Raw genomic sequence first — 12,763 nt, forward strand, 5'->3', positions numbered from 1 at the left:
ATATATATATATATATATATATATATATATATATATATATATATATATATATATATATATATATATATATAGCAAGCTCGATCCCCTGTACGACGTCGTGGACCTGGAGGCTGGAGGTTTGTCACACTCACATGCATATGCACTCGACAAATGCACGATGGATGGATTTGTGATCGATTCTGAAATGTTGGTTCACGTGACATGTGGTATGGATATTCGCTCGCATGCATGGGCCTCCCAGACCTAAGAACAATTTGGGCCAGCTAGCTTAGCGCCTTGGCCCATCCCTTCTTGTGGAGTGGAGGTGTGGTGGCTGGGCTGGGCTGGGCTATCTGTCCTGTTCATCATCATCGTCTCGCTCAACAATGGAATGGAATGGACTGACTGATTGACTACCACGACCAACAGCAAGTGTCGGATCCGCTCCGATCAGCAGAGGTCGCCGCCGGAGCCGGAGAGGGAGGAGATCGCGCGCGATCTGCTTCTTCGTTACTTGGCCCTTGTGGATGTCATCTATCTAGTCCGTCCGTCCGTCTCCGTGCGCAAGTAAGATAAGATCCCATTTAATTTCCTTGTTTGCTGCAGCTGCAACCGCAACTGCAACTGATTCCGGCCGGGCTTTGAGTTCTTCTCCCCCCCTGTTGGCTGTTGCCCCTGATCCGATTCCATCTCATCCCATGGGCTGTGTCGGCTCCAAGCAATTCCATGGCGCCAACCTGCACAAATCTGCCCGCCCCCCGTCCTCCACCTCCAATCATTCCGATTCACTCAGGCACCTCGCCACCTACGATTCAACCAAGGGCCAGGAGGAGGAGGAGCCAGAGGAGGCCGCTGATTCCACAGCGGCAACACCATTGGCATTACCTGATCAAGTACTAATAGTGACTGATAAGGAGGAGGCACCTGGTGTTGATGCCAATGCCGCGCCTGAGCCAAAACCAAAACTCAGCCTCGTGGCCCATGTTCCTAATGGGGTGGATTGGGAGCATGTTGCCGCTGGCTGGCCCCGTTGGCTCACACAGGTGGCCACCGAGGCTGTCCGAGGCTGGCTGCCACGGAAATCTGACTCTTTTCACAAGCTGCACAAGGTTGTTTCTTTCTCTACGCTTTCTTTGTTTTTTTTCCTTTCTTGCTCTCTGTTATTCTTTCTTCCTTCCTTTACACTTTTGGTGCTAGCTTTTCTTCTACTAGTAGTTTGATAGTTTTTCAAGACTCTAATCTTTTTAGTTGATACCAACATGTCGTACCGGACCACCGGCAAAATCTTTCTATTCTTTATTATAAGTGTTTACTCTGTGCAATAGAGATATCGAATTGCCATGCTAGGAGGTACTCCTAATTGATAATTGCTGTACAAACTACATAATTGCATTGATATGACTGTTCAATTCCATATTATCTATCTATGTGCTTCCTTTCTAAACTATGGATTATATGCTGCTACACTTCCCTTTTATTTATTCAGATAGGTGAAGGTACCTACAGTAGCGTGTATAAAGCCCACGATCTAGAGAACGGCAAAGTTGTTGCGCTTAAGAAAGTGCGGTTTGCCAATATGGACCCTGAGAGTGTCCGGTTCATGGCACGGGAAATTCATGTCTTGAGGAGACTTGATCATCCGCATGTTGTGAAGCTTGAAGGATTAGTGACTTCACACATGTCTAGTAGCTTGTATCTTGTATTCGAATACATGGAGCATGATCTTGCCGGACTTGCAGCTACACCTGGTATAAAATTCACAGAGCCTCAGGTTTTTTTCTCTAGACTTGTTCTTGTGAGCATGCTGTTCCATCTCCATAGTCCTCATGTTATCCACTTAAGCTGTTTCTTTCAGGTAAAGTGTTACATGCAACAATTACTTTCTGGACTGGACCACTGCCATAGCCATGGGGTATTACATCGGGATATAAAGGGTGCAAATCTTCTTCTTGACAACAATGGCACCCTCAAAATAGCAGATTTTGGTCTGGCTACGTTTTTTAACCCAAATCAAAAGCAGCATTTGACAAGTCGTGTGGTAACACTGTGGTACCGTCCTCCTGAGCTATTGCTTGGTGCTACCAATTATGGTGCTGCCGTTGATCTTTGGAGTGCCGGTTGTATCCTTGCAGAGTTGTTGTCTGGAAGGCCTATCATGCCTGGACGAACCGAGGTATTGCTTGGCCCTGAATAAATGCCCATATCATATACGCAGTCTTTATATTGTCTATTGATAATATTTGACCAATTTAAACCTAAATAAAAGCTGAACACCAACTATTTAATCTGAAGAATGCCCTTTTGTGACAACTTTGGTTGGGTCATAAAGTTTGGAGATGGCTGACTGCAAATTTAGCTTTGTTCAGATACTTGAGCTAGGAAACCTTCAATTTCGAGAAATGTAGAACATGACGCATACAGTAAGCGTTTGCAGAGAATTGCATCTAGTTGAGTGGAGGCTGTTACCGCTTTTGTCTTATGTTAGTAAATTCCTATGTCTGCATGCTATTTTTATTTTTGAGATACTTGGATAATTAACTGGTGAATGCTAGATCATTCTGCTTGGTCTTTCACTAAGAATCATGGGTCCATTTTTTATTCTTCAAATCTTGTTTCATTTGAATTGATGGCAGGTTTTGTGTAGTTCATAACTTGCAGTATGTTATTAATCAACATATAGATATTTTGATCTTTATAGCACAGTGGCCACGATCATATGCTCAACCTTATCCCTGCATATTCTTCTTTTTTGTTACAGGACCCTTCATAATATTCTTACCACTAGCAGAAGCTATTTTTGAGTACTTTTGCTTTCCAACACCTTTCAGGTTGAACAATTGCACAAGATATTTAAACTTTGTGGTTCACCATCAGAGGAATTTTGGGCTAGTTTGAAACTTTCACGAGCTACGGTCTTTAAACCACAACATCTGTATCATAGATGTGTTAACAATGTATACAAGGGCTTCTCGTCTTCAGCTTTGGAGCTTTTGGATCAGTTGCTTGCTGTAGATCCTGCAAGTAGAGGAACTGCTGCTTCTGCCCTCGAAAGTGAAGTAAGTTTTACATTGTTATTCTTCATTGCTGCTATCTGCCACTTATTGGTTAGGATTGCCAGCTGGCTGCTCTCCTTTCACATAGTTTGGTTTGCTTCCTCTCTGTGCCACTGGAAATACAAAGTTGGGATTCTTTTTTCATATATTTCCCTATTTTCTGTGGGTTTTTCTTCTTTTTTCATATATTTCCCTATTTTCTGTGGGTTTTTCTCTGTATGTCTGTGTGCGGATGTCCATGTTGTGTGGACTTACATTGCTAGCTTTGTCTTAGGGACAACCTTTTGTTTTCTCTAGGTCAAATACAAGAAAATGTTTATTGAAGGACTAGCAGTACCTGTTTTGCTACCTTATATAGCTTGCAATAGAAGCTGAGGCTATCCCTTTATAAAACAAAGTAAAAAAGAAAAAGAGAAATAAATAAAGAAAAGGATCTAACAGTACCTTTCAGGAACAACTTGTGAGGACGTCCCAAAGCCTAGGTGGTGCAACGCTCCAAGGCATGTCAGCGCGAAATATCTGGATGGATGGGGTCTCAAATAAAGCCCAAATAAATACGGTAACCATCCAACCTCATCGCAGACCCCGACATGTCTTGAAGAGTGCACTACATAGGCTCTAAGCCATCGGATATGAAATAGAAGACACAACCATTAGAATAGCCACACCAGTCATCTATGTCATACGCCCGTCAACCACTCAATGGTGGCGACCAAAAGCGTACCCCAGAGACTCGATCTCAACAAAGGCATATTCCCCGGTTATCTCAACCATTTCAAACCCATCCTCATGTAGGACTAGTTGCCCAGGAATGCAACATAGTCTTACATAAATCATCTCAAGCATGATATCCAAATAATAAGTGGTTCTAAGCAATAAGCATAAATAATCTTAATAAGGTTCTAAGTAGTACTTGGCGACAAGCCATAAATATTGGTTCATGCGGTAAGCGTGCTACCCAAAAGCCCATAGGCAAACCGACTAGGGTAAATCCCTAGTTAGAACCATCCTGGAAATCTGCAACATCACAAGCTGCATCAAACTCCTCATCCAAACAGTCATTACCTGCAGCGGGGTCTAAGCATAAACAAGTAAAAGAAAGCAAGAAATCAGTACATTAATCAAATTAATGTACTGGCAAGTCGGAAACAATCCTAGCATACTACATGTTGGCCATATTCAAGGATAAGCTGTGTATAGGTTAATTTGCATAAAAGCCAATTTTAGTTCATAACATGTTTCGCAACGGAATTTTATAACAATAGTATAGAGTAAGTAAAACTTGTAATGTGAATGAATAAATAACACACATCTACCCCTCAAGGTAGATCATCACCACTCTCCATCATCTCATCACCATTCACCGAACTTTACCCAAGTTCACAAACAAAACATTCCAACCATTTTCCAGGTTCACAAGAGTTTATCAAAATCACAAATTATACTCATGACACTTCACCATGCCGCTCATGACCGTGAGCACGGCTAATCGATTAGTTTTAGACTCTGCAGAGTTTGTACAACTTTTAAGCCCACATGATATGGATCGCTCTAGTTTTTTTCGATACCCGTCGGTATCACCACACTCTACACATTGAGTGTGATCTAGAGGTCATAACGGAACCGTTACATTGTTTATTGTCTAGCCTTGCACCAGCACGATGTGTGTTTTACCCACGCTACTAGCAAGGTAGCGCCACTAGGTAGCGGGCCCACGCTTTAACCTAGCGCCGTAAGGAACCCAGCCCGGAATCCCTCACGAGGCACGACACCGTTGTATTGGATAGACTACCCGCTAAAATCATCACATACCACATATCATTAATCAATTTCATCATATCACAAACCATAGGAAGTTCCGATAAATTACCAAAACCCGGTAACCCATACCCTTCGGCCTACCAAGATGCAAGGCTAAACTCTAAACAACTTAATAGGTTGAGGCCAACCCATACTTAGCACATGTGGTTTGTACTGTTTTCATTAGTTGGTGACATAGAGTGGGGTCCTTAATCGACCCGGGCGAACGCTCCCCCTATCGGTGTACAACTACACCATATGTACACCACTCGCCGCCCAAGTCTAAAAACAAGTTATCTCCATTTTCAGTTCACGATACTCACACATTTAAATTTCTATCCAGCAACATCAAAATAACCATTTTCACATATAACATTTAGCAAAACGAGTAATTTGCAAGGCGGTAACCGAATATAAGCATATAGCGGCAATATAAGCATAGTATAATCCCAAAGAACACAATAATTGTATTCAAAAGCACTCTATGGTTACAACCAGCAAGGATTCAATATTTCAAGGTGGATTATGCAGCAATTAGGTCATATCTACCATTCCCACATTTATATATATATATTTTTACCAAAAGTAATACTAGCTAACGTATGCATGTTTGCAATAGAATCATTTACCCCAATAAAACTTAAGATCAATGTGATCAAAGGAGGGGCAAACTTGCCTTCATCTGCAAACTCCTGAACCTGGTCATCAACAAACTCACCCTCTTCTTCTTCGACGTACTCTTCCTCTATACAAAATACGCATATACGATAAATACAAAAATGCATAAAAACCAAAATGCATGAAAATGCATGAAACTTATGCAGTGAGTGTGTGCTGGTCTTAGGTGGTCTCTGGTGAAGGAATTTTTATTTTGTCACTTTTTATTTACAGAGATATGCATTTTACAATTAAAAAGGTTTAAAAAGGGCTAAGTTTTATTAAGCAACATTTTTGTACAGAAGTGAAGGAATTACTTTTACAAAGTTACAGAGCATGATTTTATAAAGTTAACAGAAGTGGTTTCACAATTTTTATAGCTATATTCAATTTGTTATGGATTTAACAAGTTCTAGGCAACATTATGGCAAAACAAAAATAAAGGAAAAGTTTGTACAGAAAGTACCCAGTTTTATATTTTTTTAAAATAGCTCACAGCTTTATGGATCTAATAAAACTGGTTTCACAATTTTTGAAGTTAAAATGAATTTTCTACAAATTTTAGAAGTTCTGCTCATTCTCTGTTTTAAACCAAAATAGAAATCAATTTTCGAAATTGAATTCCAGCCGGGTCCACAGGTCAGTGAAAGGAGATTTGCAGAGAGGCCCTCGGAAGTTGGGGGAATCAACCCGCACTTCTTCTGCCACTTGGACAGCAAACTTTATTAAGAGTCCCTATTCTTTTGTTTATTTCCATCAAGGTTCTGCTATAGTAATATGAGTCATGGCAGTTTTCAGATTGGACCCTAGTGTCGATCAAATTCAAGAAATGAAGTCCCCAGCTAGCTCACATCGGGAGCAGCCATGGCTGAGCTCGGTCTACGGCTCACCGGCGGCGATCGGTGGATCGAATCGGTTCGAGCACAAAAGAGAAAATGTAGAGGACGTTCTTGCGCATCCGTGAGTGGTGGTGGTGAGGGAAATGGTGGTCTGTAGCCCATGGAACATGAGCTACAATGGCGGTGTGTCTCGGTATGCCCATGCATGTGCATGCAGAGGCTTGGTTAGTGCAAAGGGTTAGTGCATGTGCTCTCATATGGTACCAGGGTGCTCACCAAGCAGAGAAACGGAGGCAGCGAGGTCCAGGGAGCGGCGGAGGTGGTGGTTGTTGGCCAACGACGGCAAAACTCCGGCGTCAACGTCGCCGGGTCGACTCAAGGCGCGAACTGCAACTTCGAGAGTACGGGAGTGTTAGAGATGAGCCACAGAGGGTGCATGCACGAGGAATCCGGCGGAAACTCACCGGAGCTTGGTGTTGCTTCGGTGGTGAGGAACGGCGGCCGGAGCGGCGTCGGCAGTTCGGGTGGCCGGCGGCGAGGACGGTGACGCCCACCACGTGCTCGACAGATTGGTCCTAGGGCAAAAGGGGTACGGGTGAGCTCGGTGTAATGCGTAGGTCACGTTCCATAGGAGGGAAGAGAGAGGGACTCACCGGGGATGCACGGCGACAACGGCTAAGTCGCCGGAGCCGGGTAAGACGGCCGAGCTCTGGGCATTCTGTGCGTGGGGTGTGTTTTCTTGTACTTGGAACGCGATGTGGGGAGTGTGTTGTTGCTTCTGGTGCTTTGGCTTGGGATATAAGGAAGAGTGGAGTGGGGGAGTGAGAGAGAGAGGTGGCTGGTGCTTTCATTGTGTTCCTTGGGCATCCATTGGGCATGGGGGACGGTGGATGCTGTGAGGGGAGAGTGGGAGGCTGTCATGTGGGTCCCAGAGGGTGTGGGGCCCACTGTCAGTGAAAGAAATTCGAAAATAGCCTTGGAGGCTAAGTCAAAGAGGGTTGCCTGCCAAGGATCTTTGGAGGGGATTCAAGGTGGATTTTGTGCAGCAAGAAATCTGGGCTAGATATCCTCTTGGTCAGGGGTGATGTGGAGAGTAAATGTGCTGAAGTGGATTGGGTTAGAAGTCTCTGGTTTAGGTTTGATGGAGTGATGAACATGTATTGACAGTGTTGGTTAGCAGCAGTTGACAGTGCAGTTAGCAGCTGATTGGATTTTTGGAGGGAGAGAAGAAAGGGTTAGAGAGTGATCCAGGGTGTGCCACTCCTCAGGGTGTTAGAAGAAAGTTAGTAGAAGACTTTGGCTGAAACCAAACTTCAAAAAGAGGTTTTGAAATAAATTTTACAGAGAGAGCAAGTTTGAATCTGCTAAGCAGTTCTTTTCAGGATTTTGGAGAGATTAAAGGAGATCAACAAGTTAGCAAACCTTACTGAAAAACTCTGAAAATTTGTGGGTTGATTTCTGACATATCAAGGTTTTTTTTTTGAGAATTTTTGTGGAAGTTTTGGATGCATATAATTACCAGATTAATTGTTTTTGTGACTCTAGGCCTATCAAGATGCATATGATGAGATGATTAAGATCCAAAAACAATTAAAATCACTCCACAACCACATGATGCATTTAAATTAAATTTAGTTCTCAGGTTTACAGGCTTGGGTATGTTACACAACTACTAAAGGTATATTTTGTCTAAACTAGCAAAATGGCCATATGTTACGGAATTAAAAATACCACGTTGGAACATTGCAAAGAAGACACATCTATTTTGAATTTCAGAGCTTAATTTTAGAATTATTTAGAGATTTATCATATTTTTGTATTTTAGCTGTAAAAAGTTTCAAGCGGACTCGATTGACTTGTACTTCTGGCCCTATACAACTATTTGGAGGGGATAGATAGTGGTCCCACATATCAAAATTTGGGGAGTTTGGTGGTGGCAGTAGATTCACCACTCACCACCACCATTACTCTCTTTTAAAGGAGTATAGATTTTGAAGTCAGCGCTTGATAGGCCTCTTGTGTTTTAGTTTGTCCAGTAAGCTGAAGCCCTACTGCCTTGTGGAAGCCCTACAAAGCTAAATTACCAGCTTGGAGGCTGGGAGCAATGCCAAACAGATGTTGGTGATTTGTATGGTCACTGGCCGTTGCGGCCAACATTTCCTGCCTGGAACCACACATCAGTTCTTGCTCTGATGCATTCTTTTAAAAAAAATATATACTAATCAAATTATATGGTTCAGCTCACTTATTTGTCTTCATGTCATCAGTGCTTCACTACAAAGCCAAGATACCATATGCTTGTAATCCATCAATTCAACGAACATATACATAAATTTTCTTCCAAATCATGTCTTCTGATTTGACAGATCATTTATTTTTACTCATATCATCAGTTCTTCACTACAAAGCCACATGCCTGTGATCCATCAAGTCTACCAAAATATCCCCCGAGCAAGGAATATGATGCTAAGCTGCGAGATGAGGAAATCAGGAGGTAATCTGCGCTGCAAGATTTTCATTAACAGGGATTTGTTTTTCTAGCATCTGTAAAGATGATTGTACGATGCTCATTTTCCTGCATCAACTTTCATGATTAAATCTAAGACTTGCTGACAGGAAAAGGATGATTGCATTGAAAGGACAAAATAATGAAACTAGACGAAGGAAACAACCTCAGTCTGGAAATGGAGATTTACAGGTACCATGATATTTCATTACATGTACATCTGGATGTTTTATCCAAAGCTGATGATAAACCTAGCGAAGTATATGTAAGATCTATAATCCTGACTCCTAAGCATAACTTTTAAAGCTGGACCGGCGATCAAACTGGTGAGTCTGTCTGCCGGTTTGACCACTGGTTCAAAATAAATAATAAATTTTGTGTTTTGTATGCCTTGCTTCACTCAAAAGGCTTAACTAAATATATCTTGCTTTCAAAGTCACCCAACAGGCCTTAGCTGCAGTGCCTGCATAGGGGGAGGTGGTGGGTTTGACTCCCCACCTCTCCTTTTCCCAGCGAAAGTCCTTACCTGGTCCAACCACCTATGGTTTTCTCTGGTTCTTTGTGAAACCTTCCTGTCTAACCGGACTTTTGTGGTTCACATGCATGTCCGGTCTTTAAGTTAAACCAGACTGGCTCTGGTAGTCCGGCTTTTGGTTTTTCTGGTTGGTCCGGTTATGATAACTAGGCTCCTAAAGCACTATACTTCTGATACTATTGAACCCACGACCTATGTTTGCATTTGCAAGATACTGTTTTATGTATCCTTGTGAAGAAACACAGAAACACAGTATTCTAGGATGCCATGTACCTCATTTGCCTGGGCTTGTTTGGGCACCATAAACGTGAGGATGATTGCTTTCTCATTCAAGAGTGCAACTTCTGTAGAAATTGATGTAGCAACTAGCAGGTGTATTTTTCAGTTTTATTATGTAACTTCTCATCCACATAAGTTATTGCATATGCCATATCCACTATTTGAACGGCTGAGTCTGAGTTTGATGATATGTAAACCCCTCATTTATGTGCATAACTACATCTAGCCCAAGTTGGTGATTTAGCTCCATGAACATAGAACAAGGAGCTAGTGTGCCATAGTTTTTTTGACATACGTTTGCCCCAACCAAAGCAAGAATCAGCAAAGCAAAACAATCTTGCTAAAATGGCATCTAAAAAATAAAAATTATGTTAGATGTATAGTGCCTAACTGGTGTTGCAACAATCTATTTTGCACGTTCTCTGTTGTAGGTTGTTAGTCTCAAGTTTTTGCTTCTGTTGTGCAGCAACGACGGGCACAGGCAAATAGAAAAGGCACTCGGATGGATGACGGCATTCGTGGCTTTAGAATTGATCCTCCAGCAAGAGTCGGCGAAAATGGCATTGCTCAGCGTGTTCCTCTGTTGCATGCTGGCCGTTCATCGTCTACTCTGGGCCGATCGAATGAGACTGATGAAAAGACCCAAAGATTTTACACATCTCAGATGCCGAACTTGTCTTGTGCTGCTGAGCCACGAGGCGGTGCTACTCGGTCATCTAACCATGGGGATGGTGCCAAGAGGCCACATTTGAGAGAGCATCCATCTAGGTCAAGGTACAGGCAATTAACTGCTGTTGATTCCTCCGGTAGATCTGAATGGACACACCAGTTTCAAGAAAGACCGTCATCTTCCCATCGGAAGGAAGGTGGGGCGGCTAACAAGGAGCATACTGTGGTGAGTCAGCTATATACTATATAAACTTTCTTTTTCATTTGTGCGAAAAAAGGACAGGAGAAAATTAAGACCGCATTTCACCATTCATTGGGTAATTACCCGCCTCTATACATTAATAAAAACTAGCGTGGGGCCCGCGCAGATTGTGCGGCTAGCATCATTATATTTTCTCTCATATAATAGAATATATGTTTTCTCATTATATTATTCAAATATATTAAAATGACAACATAATTTTAAATTTTGCAATAACTTTACAAAACTACTAATGTGTAATATTCATATTGTATTTTATATACGTGTTAGTTATTAATTATTTTCAATATCAAATTTTAGTTATTTGTAAATTATATGTATTCCTATATGGACTCTAGACTCGTCTTTTAATATTTTTTTAAAAAAAATTCTGAATTTTCTGTAAATTGTATTTTTATATAGACTCTATGCTTTTTTTCCAATATTATTTATTTTTATTTCTGAATTTTTATTATTTCTAATTGTATTTCTATGTGGACTCTAAACTTATCTTTCAATATTATTTAATTTTTAATTTCGAATTTTAGTTACTTCTAAATTGTATTCCTGTATTGACTTTAAATTCTACTTCCCATGTTTTTCTTAATTTCGAATTTTAGTTATTTGTAAATTGTCTTTTTACTTCCCATGTTTTTCTTAATTTCGAATTTTAGTTATTTGTAAATTGTCTTTTTATACGGACTCTAAACTCTAATTTTAATTTTATTATGTTTATTCCAAATTTTAGTTAGTTTTAAATTCCTATATGGACTCTATACTCTACTTATAATATTCCTTATTTTTTTAATTCCGAATTTCATTTTTTTTCTTAAATGTATTTCTATATGGACTCTATACTCTACTTCTAATATTTCTTATTTTTAATTCCGAATTTCAGTTATTTCCTAATTGTATTTCTATATGGACTCTATACTCTACTTCTAATATTCCTTATTTTTAATTCCGAATTTCAGTTATTTCCTAATTGTATTTCTATATGGAGTCTATACTCTACTTTTAGTCTTTTAATATTCCTTATTTTTAATTCCGAATTTCAGTTATTTCCTAATTGTATTTCTATATAGACTCTATACTCTACTTTTAGTCTTTTAATATTCCTTATTTTTAATTCCGAATTTCAGTTATTTCGTAATTGTATTTCTATATGGACTCTAGTCTCCTCTTCTAATATTTCTTATTTTTTAATTCCGAATTTCAACTATTTCTAAATTATATTTTCATATGGACTCTAGTCTCATATTCTAATATTCCTTATTTTTTAATTCCGAATTTCAGCTATTTCTAAATTGTATTTCTGTATGAATTTTGCTTTTTCTTTTTCTCCGATTAATATGAGAATTTCTAGGTCATGAGAGCGAACGTGGAGGCATGTATGGCGTATCATCAGGTGAATGGCAGTAAGAAGAACAGGATCCACTACTCTGGGCCGTTGATGCCTCACGGAGGTAACATGGAGGAGATTCTCAAAGAACACGAGCGTCAAATCCAGCAGGCGGTACGAAGGGCGCGCATGGACAACCAGGCAAGAGGCACGCAGGCGTTACGGACGGATCGCTGATTGATCTAGTTATGCAAGGGAGCTGAGCTGCCTCTGGTCCATCCCTGAATTCCTGATGATGGACAGAGATTTTTGGTTGGCTACTATATATATATTGTTGGCATGCATTGAATTGTTCATTTTTTGTGTTGCCCGTCCGTCTTCACTTGTTACTTGGGCAACACCAACCAACAAAAGAGCGGAAGAAGAGATCGACAGCGTTGCTGGCTGTACAGATAGATGATGTAATTGTAACCACACGCACGAAACAGATATATATGTAGAGATATAACTGGAATGGAAAGGAAAGGAATGATATATACACTCTGTCGGATGGAAGTTGTTTTTTTTGTTCTGTTTTGATACACTGCACTGTATGTCTGTATGTAGATGAGAGACATGAAAGAGTATATGAAAAATTGTTACAGGCGAGGCGATCGTTGCAAGGTGTACAATTAAGTCAGTTCCACTCAAACTGCACGAGTTACTGCAAATTAAAAGGCAACAAGTTAAGGTCATGTACAATTGTTCTTTCTTAGCGTTGCTAATTATGAATATTTGTTGACATGGAAAAGAGAAATATGAGAGATAAAATGTTATTGCTACGGTAACAATGGCCTAACAACGACTCTTAAACTCTATATGGA

At 40.5% G+C, this 12,763-nt stretch overlaps 1 protein-coding gene and 1 long non-coding RNA gene across 6 annotated transcripts; one reads left to right on the forward strand and one right to left on the reverse strand.

The window, feature by feature from the left end:
* The first annotated feature begins 390 nt into the window (after positions 1-390).
* On the forward strand, positions 391-12,548 carry LOC107279831 (probable serine/threonine-protein kinase At1g09600). Of its 4 annotated transcripts, none has more exons than XM_066309888.1 (9): positions 391-546; positions 699-1,088; positions 1,466-1,750; positions 1,835-2,152; positions 2,808-3,035; positions 8,722-8,822; positions 8,945-9,026; positions 10,115-10,543; positions 11,925-12,548. In XM_066309888.1, exons 3-9 carry the CDS (start codon positions 1,556-1,558, stop codon positions 12,135-12,137), a joined length of 1,566 nt encoding a protein of 521 aa, XP_066165985.1. In that variant the 5' UTR covers positions 391-546; positions 699-1,088; positions 1,466-1,555; the 3' UTR covers positions 12,138-12,548. The 4 variants fall into 4 exon arrangements, with proteins under 4 accessions (XP_066165985.1, XP_066165983.1, XP_066165981.1 ...); XM_066309886.1 differs by adding an exon at positions 3,484-3,591 and having other exon boundaries at positions 522-1,088; XM_066309884.1 differs by having other exon boundaries at positions 538-1,088; positions 8,695-8,822.
* On the reverse strand, positions 3,842-7,099 carry LOC107279833 (uncharacterized). Of its 2 annotated transcripts, none has more exons than XR_010740921.1 (5): positions 6,982-7,099; positions 6,793-6,903; positions 6,605-6,721; positions 5,509-5,577; positions 3,842-4,109 (listed from the first exon to the last, which is right to left on the reverse strand). It is a non-coding gene; the product is annotated as an uncharacterized lncRNA (long non-coding RNA). The 2 variants fall into 2 exon arrangements; XR_010740922.1 differs by having other exon boundaries at positions 3,866-4,109; positions 6,605-6,715.
* Positions 12,549-12,763: the final 215 nt, after the last annotated feature.

This window comes from Oryza sativa, chromosome 4 (genome assembly GCF_034140825.1).
Source record: "Oryza sativa Japonica Group chromosome 4, ASM3414082v1".
NCBI lineage: Eukaryota > Viridiplantae > Streptophyta > Magnoliopsida > Poales > Poaceae > Oryza > Oryza sativa.

Bases quoted from the DNA above. Each gene is read 5' to 3' on its own strand.
- LOC107279831 (XM_066309886.1), top strand. From the start codon at position 678: ATGGGCTGTGTCGGCTCCAAGCAATTCCATGGCGCCAACCTGCACAAA. The intron at 1,089-1,465 runs GTTGTTTCTTTC...TTATTTATTCAG, and splicing joins CTTTTCACAAGCTGCACAAG to ATAGGTGAAGGTACCTACAG. The intron at 8,823-8,944 runs GTAATCTGCGCT...ACTTGCTGACAG, and splicing joins CGAGATGAGGAAATCAGGAG to GAAAAGGATGATTGCATTGA.